This window comes from Macrobrachium rosenbergii, chromosome 39 (genome assembly GCF_040412425.1).
Source record: "Macrobrachium rosenbergii isolate ZJJX-2024 chromosome 39, ASM4041242v1, whole genome shotgun sequence".
Lineage (NCBI taxonomy): Eukaryota > Metazoa > Arthropoda > Malacostraca > Decapoda > Palaemonidae > Macrobrachium > Macrobrachium rosenbergii.
In genome coordinates, this window is record NC_089779.1 from 11763288 (window position 1) to 11782918 (window position 19631).

General features: G+C 37.4%; 1 protein-coding gene across 1 annotated transcript in view; it reads right to left on the bottom strand.

Annotated features, from left to right (window-relative positions):
* Positions 1-43: 43 nt before the first annotated feature.
* Positions 44-19631, bottom strand: part of nonC (serine/threonine-protein kinase Smg1) — a 108964-nt gene continuing 89376 nt past the window's right edge. The window contains exons 56-66 of the mRNA XM_067082572.1: positions 17905-18066; positions 17595-17769; positions 17093-17220; positions 14427-14584; positions 14107-14271; positions 11784-11931; positions 10262-10422; positions 8705-8867; positions 8384-8587; positions 3257-3363; positions 44-204 (exon numbers count right to left, since the gene is read on the bottom strand). Of these exons, the coding sequence (XP_066938673.1) occupies positions 127-204; positions 3257-3363; positions 8384-8587; positions 8705-8867; positions 10262-10422; positions 11784-11931; positions 14107-14271; positions 14427-14584; positions 17093-17220; positions 17595-17769; positions 17905-18066 (1649 nt within the window). The 3' untranslated portion in view covers positions 44-126. The remainder of the gene's footprint in view (positions 205-3256; positions 3364-8383; positions 8588-8704; positions 8868-10261; positions 10423-11783; positions 11932-14106; positions 14272-14426; positions 14585-17092; positions 17221-17594; positions 17770-17904; positions 18067-19631) is intronic.

The window sequence follows — 19631 nt, forward strand, 5'->3', positions numbered from 1 at the left end:
CCTAAAGTGACACTTGAGTAGTAGGAACCAATTAATGAATATAAAAAAGACCAAGATTTTATTTTTAGTTTATAGTCACAGCACATTCATTCTTATAGCAATGGCAAATTACTTGTGTAACATGTTTTAGACCCATGGTGTCCATCCTTCATACAGTGTAGCAAGGTTATCCAAGTTCGTTGCTTCCCTTATGGTGTAATCCACCTGAAAAATTATTATGTGAATTAGTGACATACTGAAAATATTAACCGCATTTAATTGTTCTATGAAATACAAATCATTGCCTTTTATGTAGTATTACTTAACTAAAGCTGGAGTGGTTGTAGAAAAATGGTAACAAGGTGGTTAATTATAGGCAGGCAGGTGACTGGGGGGGTGGGGGGGAACCCTGTCCATCTGCCATAAGCTGGCATTTTTTCTTTGGTTGTTGTTGAGTTCAGACATCTTCCTGTGCTCGGTGTGGGTTGTTGTTGAGTTCAGACATCTTCCTGTGCTCGTTGTGGGTTTTTGTTGAGTTCAGACATCTTCCTGTGCTCGGTGTGGGTTGTTGTTGAGTTCAGACATCTTCCTGTGCTTGTGCAAACACCAAGTTGGAACTTTTTTTTTTTTTTTTTTTTTTTTTTTTTTTTACTCTATGTATGGCATTTGTGTTTTTAGTTCAACACAAATTTAAATAGAAAATATAAAAAAAAGTGTTTGGTGGCTTTTATTCCCTTGATGCCATGGTAACCTGTTAAATGTTCTGTAATGGTATCTCATGTGAGGAATGTGCTGTTTGGTGTCCAGCAGCAGTGGAGGAAGGCTAAGATGTTTGCTGGTTTCTGTGAAGGGGGGATTACTGTGCCTTCAGTACTACTAAATCAATCAATCAATCAATCAATCAATCTCTCTCTCTCTCTGGTTGGCTGAGGAGGGTGCATGAGTGAGGGCAGGCAACCAACCCACAATCTCTGACAGTGTCAATGAAAGTGAGTTTGTTGAGCTCACCCCTGGTGAGACTCCAGTGCAAGTTCATGATTCACTACTGCCTTGCCCTGGTTTGCCGGAGTACTGGCAGGCATTCATGTTCTTGGTATTTTGAGTGAACTGTCATTTGCTGCTGCTCCTTCTATTGTTTCTGCTTTTGAACTGTTGAGCCTCCTGTAGCAGCAGTCATCTTGCCAGCCTGTGGAGATGACCCAGCAGTATGGAGCACTGACCCTACTACCTGCCTTGACACGCCTTCTGCTGTAGCCAGTGAAAGTAAGATTTGTGGATGGAGTATGGTGAAGATGCAAGCACCTACTTTCTTCCTTGTTATCAAGCTCTTTCTCCTCCTCATCTTCCACTCCTCATACTTCCTTGGGAATGAAAAAAATCATAGAATCCCTCTTAAAAGAAGTCCTGTCAGACTTTGAGTGAGTCCTTTCCTTTTCTTTTCATTTACCTGCAAGTGGAAAGTGGCATAAGTAGGGCTTACCATGGGTTCTCTAAGCTTCCTTTTAAACAGCACCTCCCATTCCTACCAAGACAAGGACTGTCCTGAACTCTCCCCTCGTTTGTACTTCTGCCAAGGTATGCAGGAAAAGTCGGCACTGCCTTCTCGCTCAGTGCGTTCATGATCTCTGGGTCATGCATGTACAGACAAACAGCTTGAGGGTGATTGTGGTGACCACTGAGCAGTGCCTGGCTCATCAAGAACTCCAGATATACATGTAAACACTCCCCAGATTGTGCAAGTGCAGACAAAACATTCATGTGTGAAAGGTTATCACTTGATGACACTTAGTGGTATCATGACAAGCTGTGTGCAAGTGATTATCAGTCAATGTGCCTATTATGTCCAGGAAATGTGCACTATGATTCTGAATGGGTGGGAGTCAACATAGGCTCCTGATTCAGAAATCATTCATCAGGTCTGATCATTTGAGTCCAAGCTACTGAGATTGCTCACCAAGGCAGACTTGTGTGTCAGTCTCAATTGCAAGAAGCTCCAATAGAAGCTTTGGGGGAATCTGTCTGGACCTGAATGTCCTCCTTCAGAATCCCTTCAGGCAGTTATCATGGTATTTTTAATAGATCAAGCAGACGTAAGTTCATCCTGCAAGGAGGCCAGTCATCCAACCCAGAGGAGAGCTCATAAAGCCATGATCATTAGCCTGACTTTAGCCTTCAAGAAACTTTTCAGTTTCATAGGTAATGAGGGAAGGTTCCTGACAGTGCCAGGCAACCTTAATCTCGTAAGTCCCTGGATGCTTCCTTATGACCTGTAGTGGCTGCTTAACAGGTTATATAGTCCCCATTCTCCTCTTAGGCATAAAACTTTTCACCTGAGGCATAAAGCTAAAAGTTGAGTTAAAAGGGTGACCAGGCTTCTCCCAATGCAGATAGACTTCACATTCAGGCATCTAATCTTAGAACATTGACTCTTAAAGGTAGACTCCCTCTGCTCTCCTTTTCATCAGCAGCAGTGACAAAGTAATCATCTTAATACATCAATTTATGACTGATCCAGATGCTAACTTTCTTATGACTTGTGCTACCCTATCTTTATGGTGGCGTTAGTCTCTCAAGTTTTCTTTAAATGAGAGGTCTGAAACATCTCACTCTGGCTCAGAATCCCACCATCTGGCATCCATAAGCCAGATTTTATATCAGGTTACAAAAGTCACTACTACCCTGCTCATGAATGACCAGGAACATGGCATTCCTGGATGGAGATTCAACTTCCCAGTCAGTCGAGAGACTTCTCCCACCTAAGGTGCAAGTCTTGTACATAAAAGGCAACGGTTTGTATTTCTGTAGAAATTCAAACCGAAGCTTTACAGTAATTTGCATTTTTCCTAGGCGTGCAAACCAGAGCCTTTTATCATAATCCCATCTCAACCATTGCACACAATCCCTGATGCTGACAGGAAAAGCACTGCTTTATGGCAGGTGACCCACCTCCAATTAACCAACTTGTGACAAAATTCCAAGGACTGTGACGGTTCCAGCTCACACTGGGGATTGGTCCTACTTGAAAGGCTTTGCTTTGTTTACTTAGGAAAAATACTTTGAAAATTTGGTACTGGGTATCTTTCATTATAGATACTTGTTTACTTTTGATAGCACAAAAGCTTATTAAAATTCTAAATTAAAAGCAACAAGCATTGTAACAGATCTTAATTTACTGTATTACCACAAACCAAGTCATTTATTTCACCATGAGTATTACCAAAATAAAAAATGCACAAACTGAAATGCATATAACACTACATGTATTACTTTTCCTTACCTGCTCTGAAACAGATGCTCTTCGTGTTGCATCCAAATCTCTTCCTTCCAATTTCACTTTTACACGTCTCCATACATTTAATGCATAAGCATTGTGTTCCTGGACAACTGAAAAGTTTTAAAACATTGTTAATGAAATTTAGTATATGCTAAGTGAATTAACGGCAAGAGACCCTCTTTCACAATAGCCAGCTCATAACAAACACTGTAGTGCTGATTCCTTAGCCTACGGTACTTCTCCCTGACCCAAGGAATAGGTACTATATGTCCCCCATTATGGAATCCTCTTGGAAAACTAGAGGGACCGCACTTTTCTGTACCATAGTAGGTTTCAGTTCATCTGTCCACCCATAGGTGAAGATGTGGCACAGCACGTGTAGCTTGTGACTGGCTGAAATCATTGGCTAATTGTGACATGTATTCAATCTGTTTCTCAGTAACATATTTAAGTGTTTGTCAATAAAAGAACACTCACCTTCTTATATAAAGCATAAACATGTCAATTTGTATCAATAATATAAGCACGAGAAGGATAAGCTTGTATCAAACAGTCTACTTATATCAAACAGAAACGAATGATGGGCTTTTAATAATTATGTTTTGTCTCGTTAGTATTCCCTAGGCTACACATTGACCTATGCCCACAAACTGTTCTGATTGCAATATTTCCTTTTCAGTCAAACTTTATTCAGTCAAACTGCATTAATATAAAAATAATTTTATTATACCAAAGTTATATCCACATCTGTAAACTGGAAAAAATAACCTGTAATGATGGTGACTGTAGAAAACGAAGCATGGAAAAGCAAACAATAGACTTATGTATAGATTTGCCATGTATTTGATTTTACTGGCCTTCTTTGAAGTACACTTTCATGTCATATCTGTCAATATTACTTTCTTATAATCTTTATTCATTCAATCAAAGTATCATTCAAATGCATTAAAAAAATACAAGCTAGCTAGCTTTTCACACAAAGGATGACAGGGACTCAATGAGATTTCAAACTTTTGCTTGATTAGTTATTAAGCAAAATACTGCTTTAATTACCCAATCACTGAGCTATTATAATGGTGTGTATGCTCCAGAAAAACATATATAAATATGCAAAGTATTCTGAAAGGAAAACTGCACTACCACTGCCAAGCATTAACTGAAATTTCCCACCTTTCAGGCAATGTTTTAGTGATTGTTCCTTTCACCTACCCCAAACAGCTTCATAGACAAAATATTTCATGCTATTTTAAATATTACCCTACTCATGCAATTTACATGCAAGAAATGATTTGAATACCTTCTATTCCCACTCGTGTAGCCAGATGTCTTATTATTATCTTATAATTAGATAAAACAATTATTGAAAGCCCATTGTTCGTTTGTGTTTGATATACATAGATTATTTATTGACATGTTTATGATCTGTATAAGAAGGTATGAGGGTTCTTTGTATAAATAAGCATCCAGATGTATTACTGAAGAAATAGTTTCCATCTCTAAAAGGAAAAATCTATTTCTGGGGAGGGGCCCGTGTCACCCGGTGACCCACCCCTGTTTTTCATTCTCTCCCTCCCATGGTAAACATCATTCTAGTGGGGTGGGTGCTAACATGGAATGCGCCTAGTGTTGCCTTGTGTACAGTCCGCGAGTAGTGCATGGGCTTGTATCGGCACCTCTCTCGTTGGGACTTTTGACATTGGGAATCTTTATAGGGCAGGGTCCCGTGATTGTGACAATCTCACCCTTTACCATATACGACTCCATTTCTTGGAGCTCGCTCTGGGGGTAGTAACCCCAGCTTTACATTTAGCTTTTCTCTGGTATCTAGCAACGGAATTACCTAGAAATAAGTGCTGAATGGATTATTTCACCGGCTGACACGGGACCCCGATCCAGAAATAAAATAATGATATTGGAAACACTGATTTCAGCCAATCTCAAGAAGACCCATTCACACTGCTACTTTTGTAATTACCATGCCTTTTTATGCCAGGGAGGGTGTAACATAAGCACTTCATAGAGGTGAGAATGTGAACCTGGTGGTCTGCTTAAACTACTGTTATTTATAATCCTTATTTCTGTCATGTATTCAAACACTGTTGCTACTAGTAAGGCTATGCAACAAATTACAGTAGTCTACTTCCGCAAAATTTTTTTAAAAAGGCAAAGCTAAAACCACCAGGCATGACTGACTGATCTGTATATGTAATCTGACTTTACCCAACTAGCTTACTGACATTGCCTTAAGGAATACACAATAAATTAACAGCAGCATTACTTATATAAATGCAATAATTTAATAAGTTAAAATACCTATTTATATGATAATATAAAATGGACCTGTTGTATAAAAGCATGAAATCATATGTCTAAATAAACTTGGAGACACTGCTGTACAATACCTACAACACTAGCTGGTGCCTTGGAGACACTGCTGTACAATACCTACAGCACTAGCTGGTGCCTATGTAGAAACTACTCAACTAAGTACAACATCCAACAAAAAATTGAAAAAATTCAAGTCTGTCAACTGCTTTGAGAAGTCGGTGATACTCATGAAATGACAATTTGCATTTACTTAATAATTTAAATGACTACAAGATAATTTAAACAACCAAGCAGGATGAATAAAAATAAAATGAGTGATTGACAAATATTCCATTCACTAGTATAGTATTACAAACAGAAAAGAAGACCATATTATGGGAGAAAGTAGAGAGATTTCCTACTGGAAACTGATACTGTAAAGAGATATGGTGTGAATGACGGTAGGAAGGATGACTCCCCCAAGGATGGGATGTTTCACTTGGTATTGATTCCTGGTTTGTTCATTAAAAGTTTATAATTATTACTTTACAAGATTCAATATTGCTGTTAAGGAAGAGACTAATGTATATAATTTGTTTGATATCTGTGCAAATGATATAAGACTACTTAGTACCACTCATCTTCATTAACCTTTTTACATCAGCTTTTCCTTTCTGAAATTAGGCATTAAATGAGATCTATCAACTATCCTGTGTCTTGCAGACCTTCAGTCTGAATTCCTGCCAGATTTAGGTCTTCCATCTTTGCCTTTTCCATGATTTCCTTGGCCTTATATTAGGTCTGTCCTGCAGCTCCTGTACCCAGACTTTTTATAACCTTTCTTGTTCATTCTCATCATTTCCAAACCATCCCTACTTTTGAGATCTCAAGTTATGATTTTGCCAGTGCACACTGTTCATAAATGTTACCACTTAATAGTCACATGTTTTTCTCAGAATCTTCATTTGTTTCTGCTGCGCTGTATATAGTAGGGCATGCCTTACGCATACAGCATAAGTCTTTGCTCTGTCCACAAATGGGATATATTTATTTATCGGCCAGCTACTGGGTATATCTTTCCACTTCATCCAGATGGTTACTATTCTTTTTTGCTTACTGCCCTCTCAGTCCAGTATGTCCCCAAGGTAATGGAAATGTTCTAAACTTTGGTGAAAAGCACAGGGTTAAGGGCTGTGCCTTGATGAGAACAAAAACTCATCTTCAACTCTTCTGATACTCTTGCCTCTGTCTTTACTCTATATCTAGTGTTGTGGTACAGTTACATCACTAGTTCATAAGTTTCTGGTACCCTTTGCCTTCATAATGTCCATCCAATTGCTCGTCTTGGTACTTGGTTAAATGCCTTTTCAAGATTTACAAATAAGTGGTCTGATCTCTCCCTCTTCATGTGGTATTTTTCCATAGTTACCTCATATTAACAATTACTGATTTTCCCAAAATAAGCTCTTAAATGACAGCCATCAAGTGATTTTTGGTACAATTTCCAATTTTATATGTGACCTTTCTCTTGGGCAATGATCTTAATTATTTGATAACATAAACCTTGTCTGAAATGAGACAAACTAACAAGAGGCCTCCTTACTTTTGCAATTTCACCTGCTGCTTTAATGAGTCTGTACTAACTAACAGCTGCCAATGCAGCTACTGTACATTTTGGTAGAAAATCCCTACCATTCTATTAATAAATATCTTAAATGAACTTTTCTCTCATCTTAGTCTTCATTAATTCCAGAACACCAATTTAGTAACAAAAAATCCATTTCACAAAGGAGACCATGACTGTAACATCTATCAATCATTGATTTTCCAGATTTGTATGATGTTCCCTTCCAGAATTCATCTTGCCAAGCTCCTCCATTATTGGAGGCCAGCCCTGTTGAGAGCTAAATAAATTAGCTCAGTGGTCAGGTAAGAGTACCTAATTTCCCCGTTGGTGATCCTGTTAAACACGTGTGATGTGTTTTCCAGGCTGCATGTACTATTCTTTTACATAATGCAACACTACACGGGTCACATGATGATATGAAATTTGTACATGTTCTCTCAACCTGTATGGGATGTTCTCAGCAAAACCATAAGAAAAAATACTGCAATACATAATAGAATAAAAAAATGGTATTGACAGCTTCAGGTAACCTGAGATACAAAAGGATATACAGGTAGGGCATCGCCGAGTTACGTTGGCACCGACTTACGGCGTTCCAACCTTACGTGCTTTTTCAAATACATTTCTCAAGAACAGGTAATTAGTTACAGCATTTACAAGAATAGGTATCTAGTTATGGCGCCATAATTAATAAGCACCGACTTGAGGCGGAAACTGACTTACAGCGCCCTGCAGGATTGGAACCCCTGCCATAAGTCGGGGACTGTCTTTATAACTAAAATAAAACTAAAGGGGGAAACATTAACATTTCAGTATGTTGAATAGCTAACTTGTAAAATAAAACAAAGTAAATATGCAGTCACATCAGTAAGGGAGTCTTCTCTATGATGCAACAAAATGACTGGAAAGAGAGAGGTTTAAAGCCCTCTTTTCAGTGAGATTGTTCTCCTACACTCAATAAAATTTTGAAGCCTATCAACTGCTTTGAGCAATAACTGAGGCTCTTGTGAGCAAGAATATGTACTTGCATATCAATCCACATTAAATTACTAAAGTGATAATTTATACTGTACAACCATGTAAGATGAATAAAATGAAATAAGGCTGCTTTGCACTGCCTTATTTAAAAAATTTGTCTAAAAATATCTATTTACTGTTAATGTAAAAAAAAAAACCCTATCTTGATAAAAGTTTACCTTTTCCAGTTAAAGGATGTCTTTTAATTTTGGTCCTAGAGTCTGGGGTTGAAGTTTTTGCAGGTGACATGACGATACTACTTTGACGTAGAAGTGGTGGTCTTCTAGGTTCACCACTACCTTCTCTGTGGGCCTCTTCCTCTTCTTGAGCTTCTTCAACAACACACTGATTGCCAAAGTCTACTAACTGATCATAAATCATCCCTGGAAACAAGAAAATGTGAACTGCAATCTTCTGAATAAGACTAAATTCTTTGGGTCAGTTATTACAATTCCAATACTGTATTTTCAATTACTGACTTAGTGTACACAAGTACAGACCTGTCTGACCAGCTACATCCTGGAGTTTTTGTATGTATAATAAAGATTTATCTGGTGTCAAAGGATCATGAAGCATCTGTCGTATGAGACCAGATATGGACTCTGAGTAATTTCGATAAAGCATCAAGTAATCTTCAACGCCAGAAACAATACCCTCTTCAAACTGAAAACAAAAAAGAATTGCATATTAAGTAGTATTCTTGATAATATCATAATAAAACTTAAAAAATTGTGATGCAAGTGTAACAGTCATGTTCCTTGTGACAAATAACAACAGACTAAATATTAGGTGGTTTTATTTTGAGAAGAATAAGGGCAAAATAAAATCCACTGTATGAGAATTTTGGAGTAATGACAGTTTTTTTATAGAGCACATGTTTCTCTTTATTCAGCTATATCAAGTAATGAACAGAAAGTGTCAAATGGTAATGATGTTGCTTTACCGACACTTGCCCAACAACTAGGTATGTACAGTAATGCTCAAACGTTACACATGATTCTTTTTGTATCGTCCAAAATCTCAGACTCAACTGTTGCCAAGTTGTGTCCAAATTTTTGTTTAAATTTCCAATGTCATTCATATTGATAAGTTTGCGAATTCACAGCTGAGTAACTCTATTTACCCCATAAAAATACCTCTTTTATGCACTGGTATAGTTCATAAACTAAGTGACATGAAGAATAAAAGATGGTGAAGATTTAAATTATATCGAGAAGACAGCTATTATTAATCTAAATATTTATTAGTATTAATGACAAGGGCAATGCAACACTTTTATTTTAACTAAGAGTGTTTTTTTCTTGAAAATCAAGAAAGTTCTGCTTGCTTTTGGTGGATAACTGACTCATTCATAAGGTAACTTAAAAGTGCAAGAATGTGTAGATAACTTCATATGCTTTCTGGGCAGAAATTAATAGAGAATTGTAAATGATAAGTATAATGTATTTTTGGCAAGTACAGAAAACTAACATGCCTAGGCTTTGGAACAAAATCTTGGTATTAACAAAAGAGTAATTGCATAGGCAAATATTTCTTAATAAATACTTTCAAGATCATTTCACTGTCACCACAATGTACAGTAGACCCACGTTCTAGTTAGTTCATGTTGCCTCCACACAAATGGCTACATCACACAGACCATGCCCACCCGTTGATATTAGTGGATGTGTTTTAGCTACAACAATACTTTCATATTTATCTTTTTTTCAGTGTTGAGGCGTAAAAATAATCAAATTAGACTATTTGGAATTTTATGGTTGCAATGCAAACAGTATCAATGTTAAGAAAATAAACACATTTTTTTCTATTATTCTAACAGCTGAACTAGGTGATGAAGACTTTTTTGTTGAACGCATCAGCGCTGGATGAATGTCAGTTTTGGAAATGCTTCATCACTGTTTTTCTGAGATTTTGCTACACTTAATGATTTAAGTCAAACCCCTACAGTAAGTAACTGTATCTGTAAAATAATTTGCACCTTCAAAACTTGCTGGAACAATGTTTTGCATTAATGAAACTATATAAACACAAAACCCAAACAGTATTATTTCCATTACCTTTGCCATTGTTTTGAGCAGAGCTCTAATATCTGACATAAATTTATGATGTGTGGTAAGATGAGTTCGCACAGTAACAACAGATGACCGGACATTATCGGAAGACTTTTTCAGTTCTGAACTTCGTTCTCCAACAAGCTTCGTTAGATGCTCAATATGATCTGAAAAAATAGTACATACAACATATTCTAATTTTTTAAAAACAAAATTTTTCAATACTAACCCCTTAATTATAATGCGGCCTTTGTAATCCACCAACTCCTATACAAATTAGCACATGTAGAAAAGGGAGACTGGCAACAGATGGCAGTACTACCCATGTGTTTCAGCAGCTAATTGCTTCAGTTAGCTGTAAGAAATCACTGGGGTTGGGAAGGGGGTAATCAAAGCACTGTATATGTAATAGATTTATAATGAAAATTAATTATATTTTAAAAACTATGTTTGTTTAAAAAATTCAATACTCATAGCTCAAATCTCACTTTTCGTGGAATGGCAACACCACAACTGGCTAAATGGGACATGAATTGCAGATTTGCTTGACAGCCACTGGGACATAAGCAAAAATATCCATGGCTCTAAGAAAAACAGAACTGTAATCAACAAGGCCAAGACCCTGATAAAAGGTTAGAGTAAGAATCTTTCCATGGCAAACTTATTACTCATGGAAGCTCTCTTTGCCTGGAAGTTTCTTTTGCCAATTACTTATTTTTTCCTCAAGAATAGATTTTGGGCAGCCACATCCTGGTTTTTATGTTAATGATGATTCAGGGTATTTTATGATTACACTGTACACTGTACTGTACACTAATAAGTTTGCAATAACAAACTATGTTTCTACAATACAACAAGATTCTCTACAAACCTATTCATCATAATTTCTATGGCCATCCTCCAAGCCTCTCTCCCTTCAAATGGAGGATACAAATGGCACCAGTGAAAGGACAGGGGAGTCAGGTGATTTTATGATTAATTTAATGGGTTTCTATTAAAAACTTTTATTGTATAAGTACAGTTTTCCAATAAAAGGACATGCACTTTCTGTGGTAATAAAAAAAAAATAGTTGTTGAAGGACATTAAATCAAATATATATCACTTTGTAAAATTACTTTTTTCTGATTTCTAGGCACCCTGAATTTATGAAGTGAAAGGTGTTTTCAACGAAGCAGTGAAGAAAGTGGCAAATAAATGAGACATGGTATGGATGAAATAAGACAGTAAAAACAAATGAAAATAAACTCTTGAGCATAAAAAGAATGTAATGTAAAAAAAAAATAATAATGAATGAAGGTATAGTTTGTAATGATTTTGGTATAACCAACTGAATGAAAAATTCTCAATATAATTTATCATACTACTAAACCCAGTTCAAATATACAAAACCATCATGAATCTTATTGTAACACTGCAAATATTACAAAAACTAAGTTGGGCAACTTGAAAACATTCAACCTGTAAATGGCTTTCTGCTTAAAAATGAATATCAAAACTATGGAAAAGAATAATTATGGAAAAATTTACCTGATACAGCAACAGAGGCATTTTGTATCCATTTCGTACTGATATCGCCTGAAAGTGGACAAAGAGAAACTAACACTTCCTCTTGTGGGTTTACAGTATTGTGGTACCTTTCTATGAGCATACAACTTTCCCGACAGCTGTTCAAAACCTGCAAATAAATTAAAAGATCATATAGGCTTCAAGTTATCTTGTTTAATTAGCTCAATAGGATACTTTAATGAACAGCCATATATGAAAAACTAGAAAACTACAATATTTTTCCACTGAGTACCTAAATGTGATGACAAGATCAAAATAACAGCCTCCAACCTATGAATTTGAATTTTGTAAAGAGACACAAATATAAACAAGAAATCAATTCTGACACAGTATGATTCTATTACTGCTGTTACTATGAAATACATACAAATTTTAAAGTATTTTGAACTTTTCCTAAGTTACACAAACCAGACCATTTTATAGAGAGTATTCCTCAGTATGAGCTGGAAATGGTTGCTGAAGCTTGGTTACCAATTGTTAATTGGTAAGCAAGGGAGTTGGGGGAGTTCCCAACTCACCTGCTAGCTCTTTTTCTTTAGGCATCAGGGACTATGTTGGGTGGTTACGGTAAGATTTGATAATAGGCTCTGGTTTATATACCTAGGAAAAATATAAATGATTATTTTTAAAACTTGATATTTGTTCCTATGGAAATAAAAACCATCTCCTTTTATGAAGAATTACTCCTTGGGTGGGAGGATTGTCTCTCAAGCAACTAGCAAATTGAATTTCACCTTGAAATGCCATGTTAATGGCCATGATAATGAGCAGGGGACCAGTGGCTCCTGTAACCTCCAAAACAATCTTGCACTGGGATGCAAAACTGAAAATGACCCTCAGATGACATCAACAACCTCCATAATTTTGCTGTCTCATCTGCAGCTGAAACTCCAGTGATGACGAAGTCAGCGAGCATGTTCAACCAAATGACAAGCCATGATGCTGCCTGGAAGGAGGCCATGGCGACTGACTCCCAGGCACTGACTATGTAGCCAAGAAGGAAGTAACTTCTTATCAGAGTCACTCTAGGGTAGGTTGTTTGTTAGTCTGTGGACTGATGAGTCAGTGTCCTTGGGCATTTCAAGGGTGGGGTAGGGAGCATGCTTGATCTGTTGGACAACAGGGCAACTTCTGAACACACATGAGACTGTTAACCTAATCCAAGAAACTGCATGCAAGTTGTGACAACAGTATTTGGAAGGGCTGTATCGTCTCCACAGTGCACCCTAGTGTATTCTACAATTGACAGGAATGAGCCAAATGATCTCTTGAAAGTGCTGTTCAAACTTGGACTGAAGGGATTCTGAAAGAAAGTACCCTGAAGTCTCAGCAGATCAACTCTGAACCATGAGTTGGATCCTTAACCAAAAAAGACATTGACACACTAGACTGCCCTGGTGAGTGCTCTCAGGTCTATGGACACAAAGCACTGGAGGAGTATGGCCTATGCTCAATACTATGGGGCATCTCCCTGGGCAAGACAACTCCTACTGGAGGTTTAATAGTGTTGAGCTCTTTAGCAAGAACAACAGAGAAGATCAGGTTACTTGGAATACCTAGGGATCCCACATCTGCTAGAACTCCAGCAAAATCACCAATGAAGATGAAGCACGGGTAGGAACTGGCATACCAGCCTTACACAGGGAAAGCTAGGCCACATGCACCTGGGTTGGCACTGTCAGAGAGCATCTGCTGGTCACCTACCTTCATGAGTGTAGCCAGAGGAGAACAAGCATACAAGGCAGGGAGAGTGAGATGAGAACCCAGGAGAAAAGAGCTGAAAAGATTTGGTGTCAAGGTAATAAACTATCCCCAAGACATCAGTGAACATCTTTGGTTTTCCTCTGTTCTTACCAAACCTTTTCCACTGCCAAAGAGACCAGCCAATACACTATGACCAGAAAACATTAACAAGAGGACATAAAGCAGCCAAACACCCATTTTCGTCCACTAAACCTTCTGTTGGTCGCCATAAATACCATAAAAAAGGTGAAAGCTTCAATTTGACAGTCAGTCAGAGCACAGCAAGATACCATAACTCGACCATGTCTTAAAAAAAATGCTAGCTTACATTACATGCGTAAGGGACAACTTCCCTCACACACCTGTCAACCACCTTGTTATCAAGCTTCAGTGACTGTTTCCAGTTAGTGCTGGGGAATGCTGCAACAAAAAATGTTCTGGTTTTTATTTCCATGTCTGCAAATACATATACTGTATCCTGACTAGGTCAAAATCATGTATGAAGACCAATAAAACATCCATGAAGAGCATTATTACTTACTTTTGTGAAGCTAGAATCCCAAGAAATGGCATCTACCGTATGGGTTCGCAATGCTTCGTAGTGTAATACAGTGTTGCATACTGAAGCAACTTCTTCACTTTTTTGTACAAGATCACTGACACTGCTAATAGCAACCTCTACACCACTACTGAATTCCTCAAGAGCCTGAAATAGATTTAACTTGATTAGCATGTCTATACTAAAATGGAAAAGTAAGAATTATTTGCTTCATTCCATAGTTTTACCTAATAAATTTTAGTTCATATCAAAATCAAAATTGTATACTGTACTGTGTACCTAAAAAAATTTTTATTACTTACTTGCGCAATTGTTGGATTAGAACCAGCAGCCCATTTCAGACGTTGTTCAACATTTCCCGTTAAGTTGGTATACTTTTCCCTTAGCTCAGAAATATTTTGATGTAGTGCATGAAGTGTACTAACACTGCCTCTTAATTCCCCAAGTAATGCCCCTCGACCTGCAAAAATGAAAAAAAGTCTTAGGGAACTAAAATTTCCCTATTTCTGCTTCATAACACTATTCTCCACAAGCATTTAAACTTAACAAATTTTATCTGCAGTTATACAATTAAACCTGACAAAATTGCCTCTGAAGCACTTGAGGGGTGATTCATTTGTGCTTTCCAAGGCTACAGTTAAGCAATGTAACAACAGAAGTCTCACATTAGCACTGTGCTGAAGTGAGACTTATATTTCTGGGGAAGTAATCTGGCTCATGGTCTCTGAACTAACTAAGACAAAAAGCCCCCAAAATCTGGGACTGATTGTGAGCAGGATCAGTTCCCAACCCCTTAAAATTTGCTTGATTTTTAGAATAACCCATATCTGTGCCAGAAGTCGTAGAGGGGTTAGAGGTGTTTGTCATACAACGAATGTTATAAATTTCATCCAGGATGAGGTCCCTCTCACCAATGAGGGCCAACTAGGGGAGAAGCAATATTGTTACCCACAGTGGTAACTGTCCTGGAATCCTCACCTGGATATACACCAAACCCTCAGTGCCTTACGGGTTGTCAGTCTGTTGAGATCAGACCCAGCACTAAGGGCATGGCTTGACAAAAATTTCCTCCCACTCGACAACGTCGGGTATTCTAGTTCTACGGGTGGAGCGGCATGCCGTCCAACTCCACCCTCCTTCATAGTTACAAGAGCAGTGGTGTCCATAATTTTATGTCATGCAAAGGTCATCAACGAAAGAGGAAGAAAGGAGGGGGAAAATTAATAAGAGGATCCAGAGCAGAGAGAGTAGGCATAAATGCAGTGGCTCTACCTCGTCAAAGGGTTAGGATTAGGGGGAATACTAGATGCAAAAGTATTAACAAAACTAAATCTGAATAAAGGCATTGGCCCCTAAACTTATGGCACAATTTTTTTTATTGTTTGATTGTATAAATATAAAATTCCTACATGCAATCCATAACCTTCACCTCACATAATTTACATGCAATTCAGCTCACATAATTTAAATGTAAAAGGTGACTAAAACAAGAAGCAGAACTCCTACTGTGATATTGCTCTAGTGTGAGCAAACTTAATTACTATCCTTTAAGGTAATCACAACAATTCCTCTTAGGGCACACTGGATGGTACACAAGTGCATAACTCAAGTTTACAGATTAAGGGAATTATTTTATTGTCATAACATTCAACAGAGGAAACTCAGCTCTTTTTGCATTTCCTCTAAAAGGTATTTTGGCAAAATAAGGTGCTCTTCACACTCTTATTGAGATATATTCAGAATTTCACTGCTAACCCTCTCAGATTTCTGATGGGACCCAAAATTCTGTTGTGGTAAATAACACAATGACGATTGTAAACAGAGCTCTGGCTCTATGTTTTTTTTAATTGCTTCCTGTACATTTATTTTTCATGATATAAAGCTAGTTAATATGTCAATCTGAAGCTGAATACTTGTACTCTTAGTAAGCTCAAAAATGGAAAACAACAAAAAGAAAAATGCACCATGACATGAAGTTTGCCATATATATTCTGTGGATGACATCACTGGCATCTCAACGGTTGTGAACAGAATGCATTATTTAATGACTGTAGCCTCAAAGTGTTAATCTAACACTGAGGTCATATGTTTTATTTCAGACCTCAAATGTTAACAGTAGTTGGGTAACTACAGGTCCAGCAAAGCTTCAGATATAGGAAACTCTCTGATAAAAATACAAAATTTAGTTACAGGCACAACTCAGGAGAACAAGAAAATCTGACCTTAAGCCTTGAATATTTGAGAAAGTACTCTACAATTTTTCTTACAGTAATGATTAGAAGGCTCAGGGTTCAGCTCAATGTCTCCCGAAAGAATTAAAATTAATAACATACAATTAGAAATAAAACAAATATATAGTCTCATAACAACAGCAACATAGTAAAAATCAACAGAACAATAAACGATAAAATCACTAATGGTATTTACGTTGTTTAAAAATGATTTCATTGAAAGGATGAATAATGCTGACCATGTGTCATTAAAAAAGTACCGGAAGCAACTGCTTGATAAGGTTGAGCCAGGGTACCTTGTCAGGCCTCAACACCATTGCCGGATGTTATGTGCTCCTTGCATTATGTGTTTATGAAAATCATAAACACATAATGCAAGACCTAGCAAACATTTGTTCCCAACCACATCATTTGTTGAGTATTCATAAAAAAGAATTTTATGGGTACTAACATTCTAACACAAAGACAATGAGACCAATCTGCAAACAAGCCAAAGAACTCAATTAAATTCCAACAACAGCCATGATGGGGGAGATTATCACAATGTTTGCACAGCTAGGCAAACAAAGAAAATGGTGCTACATGCCCAATGAGTGGGTGGGTTACCCACTCCTCCCCTGTTACCAAGCTTCAATAACTGGACCAGCTTTTGGGAAAGGTTATCCATATACAAGATAAGCTTTGTGTCCTCCCTGAAACTAATCTACAAAAACACCCTGAAAACAAACAATTTTTACCTGGCTGCACAGCTGGCGCAACGGCATTTTGCTTCAGAATATCTTCATAATACCACTGATGACCTAAGTGTTGAGCAGTTACACGCTGATGAGTGGTACGGAGTCCATCTGCTTCACCCTCCCAATGTCTGGAAGAGATGATGACATTTAAAAAAAATTTTTTATACTCTGCACTAAGTGTTATACATAGCTACCATGAAATTTACTGATAGCAGTCATCCCATATTGGTATTAAACAGTGGTATTGTGCAGAAACAGTATGTATAAATTGCGCAATGGATGATGAAATTTCTACTCAAATATATATCTACATCTCACCTGATGTAATCAACAATGAAATATTAAAAGCTAGAAACCAAATTTCTTCATGGAAAATCAGGTAATTGGTACTCTGAAAGAAGGAAACATAGCCATTAAATAAACCAGTCTATTTCTCAAGAACGATTTCTGCATTAACATCTAAGGAGACTGATAATAAATAAATAAAATTAAGTATTCATACCTAAGAAGTAACTTTTTTCTAACAGCATTTAGATGATGCATCAAAGTTGTAGCAGCAGATGCTGGAAGAGCAGGGTCAAGACCGTGCTGAGTCATACAAGTGTCAAGTGCCTCTTGAACTACCCCTGCCAAACTTACTCGGCCCTCGGTACCTACATCTCTGGCTTCAATGTACCCTGTAAAGAAAGCAAATAAATTTCAATAACAACATGAGTAAATGACATTCTTGTACAACCTTGACAAGTATAGCTGATTATAAATAATTCAGTGCAATACAAGAACTTGAGCAGTAACAAATAACAACATATTACCTGTAACGTTAATACCAAGCTTCTGACAATGTAATAACAACAAATGTGTTGATAGGTGAGAAGGCAATCCAAGAAGCAAGAGAGAAACACAGTCACTGGCATAACGTCTCACAATTCTCTGCAGTCTCTCTTCATCACACAAAGTGCTGCCTCCATTTCCATCTATAGTATCAAAAAGAAGAAAAAATGTCAGTATTACAAAATGTCTAAAATTACAATGAAAACTTTTTTCAGATGTACAATGTCAACTACATTCACTTGCAACCAGACTGAAATGGATGAGAATCAGGCAAAATGGTTAAATTTCACTGATGCCTTTCCAAGCGCTAAAAGGACTAGGTAAGGAAATACATGTACCTTCAAAATACATACCAAAATCTGAGAAAAGCTACTTTGCTGATTTTTTGAACTACCAGTCTAAGGTTAAGATATACATATTTACTTACAAAGAAAATGAAGCCACTTGAGACTTGATTTTTCAGCAAAATTTATTCTGCACATTACTCATGAACAGTAACTTCACATATAATTTGCATTTTTCTTGATATACAATCCAGAGCATTTTATGTTGGAGTATTTTCACAGTGAGCTGGAAACCATCACTGAACTTTGATAACAAGGTGGTTAATTGGTGGCATACAGGCTTGAGTGGGGTGGGAATATGATAAAAAGTTATGGTTTATATATCTAGGAAAAATATAAATTAACTTAAATTAAATTTGGTTTTTGTTTCAAAGAAAACACAAACCATTGCCTTTCAAGCAGAAAATTTACTCTTGTGGAGGGAGGATCATCTGAAATTGATTGACACTGTTCCTAAAACTTGTGGAACATGCCTGGTTGTGAACCTTTGCATTTTCAGGAAATCAGCAGATTCTGATAGGGCTCAATAATTAACACGGTCGCTATGTGGCACTACATTATAGGAAAGCTTCAGGGAATCCAGTCTTTCCCATTATGAAAAAAGAAAAATGGTCAGTAGGCAGCAATATTATCATCTATGGATGAACGACAGGATTCTAAAACTAACCCCTATCAATTTGGAAGAGAGAGAGAATACTGACGAATCAGGCAAAATGGTGGAAAGCGTACACGTCCAGGTTGTCCCATGGATGTTGAAGGGCGTCCTTCGCCACTGCAAATGTGTCTGGGATACTGAACAATAGACCTCTAGCTTCCTATTGAATCTTGTTGCGAAGAGATCTATCATTGGCCTCCCCACCCACGTGAAACAGTCTGTCCGCAACCTCCTGATGAAAAGACCATTCTGTTCCCAAAATCTGTCTCTGCCTACTTAGTTTGTCGGCCACTACATTCCTTTTTCCTGGAATGTACCTGGCTATAAGATAAAATGGATCAGGTGTGCCTACACAATCACCAGCCAAGTGTCATAAGAAAGGCAGTGACATCCCCCTACTCTGAACACCTTGAAAATAATGGTGATGGAAGAGCAATAGGTAGAGTACCACACATGTACTTAATCCCTTCACTGAAATCTTCTCCTAAACTCATAAAGCCTCTATGAAGATGGAGTTGCACAAACATGTGTGACCAATTAAGAATGCGCAAACATGTGTGACCAATTAAGAATGCGCAAACATGTGTGACCAATTAAGAAGTGATCCTGAGTTCAGGGAGGCTTCTATAAAGGTCAGCTAAGAAGGTGGAACCGATTTACACCTTCCATGGAAGTCTTGCTGAATGCCAGTCATGAACTTCACAGACAG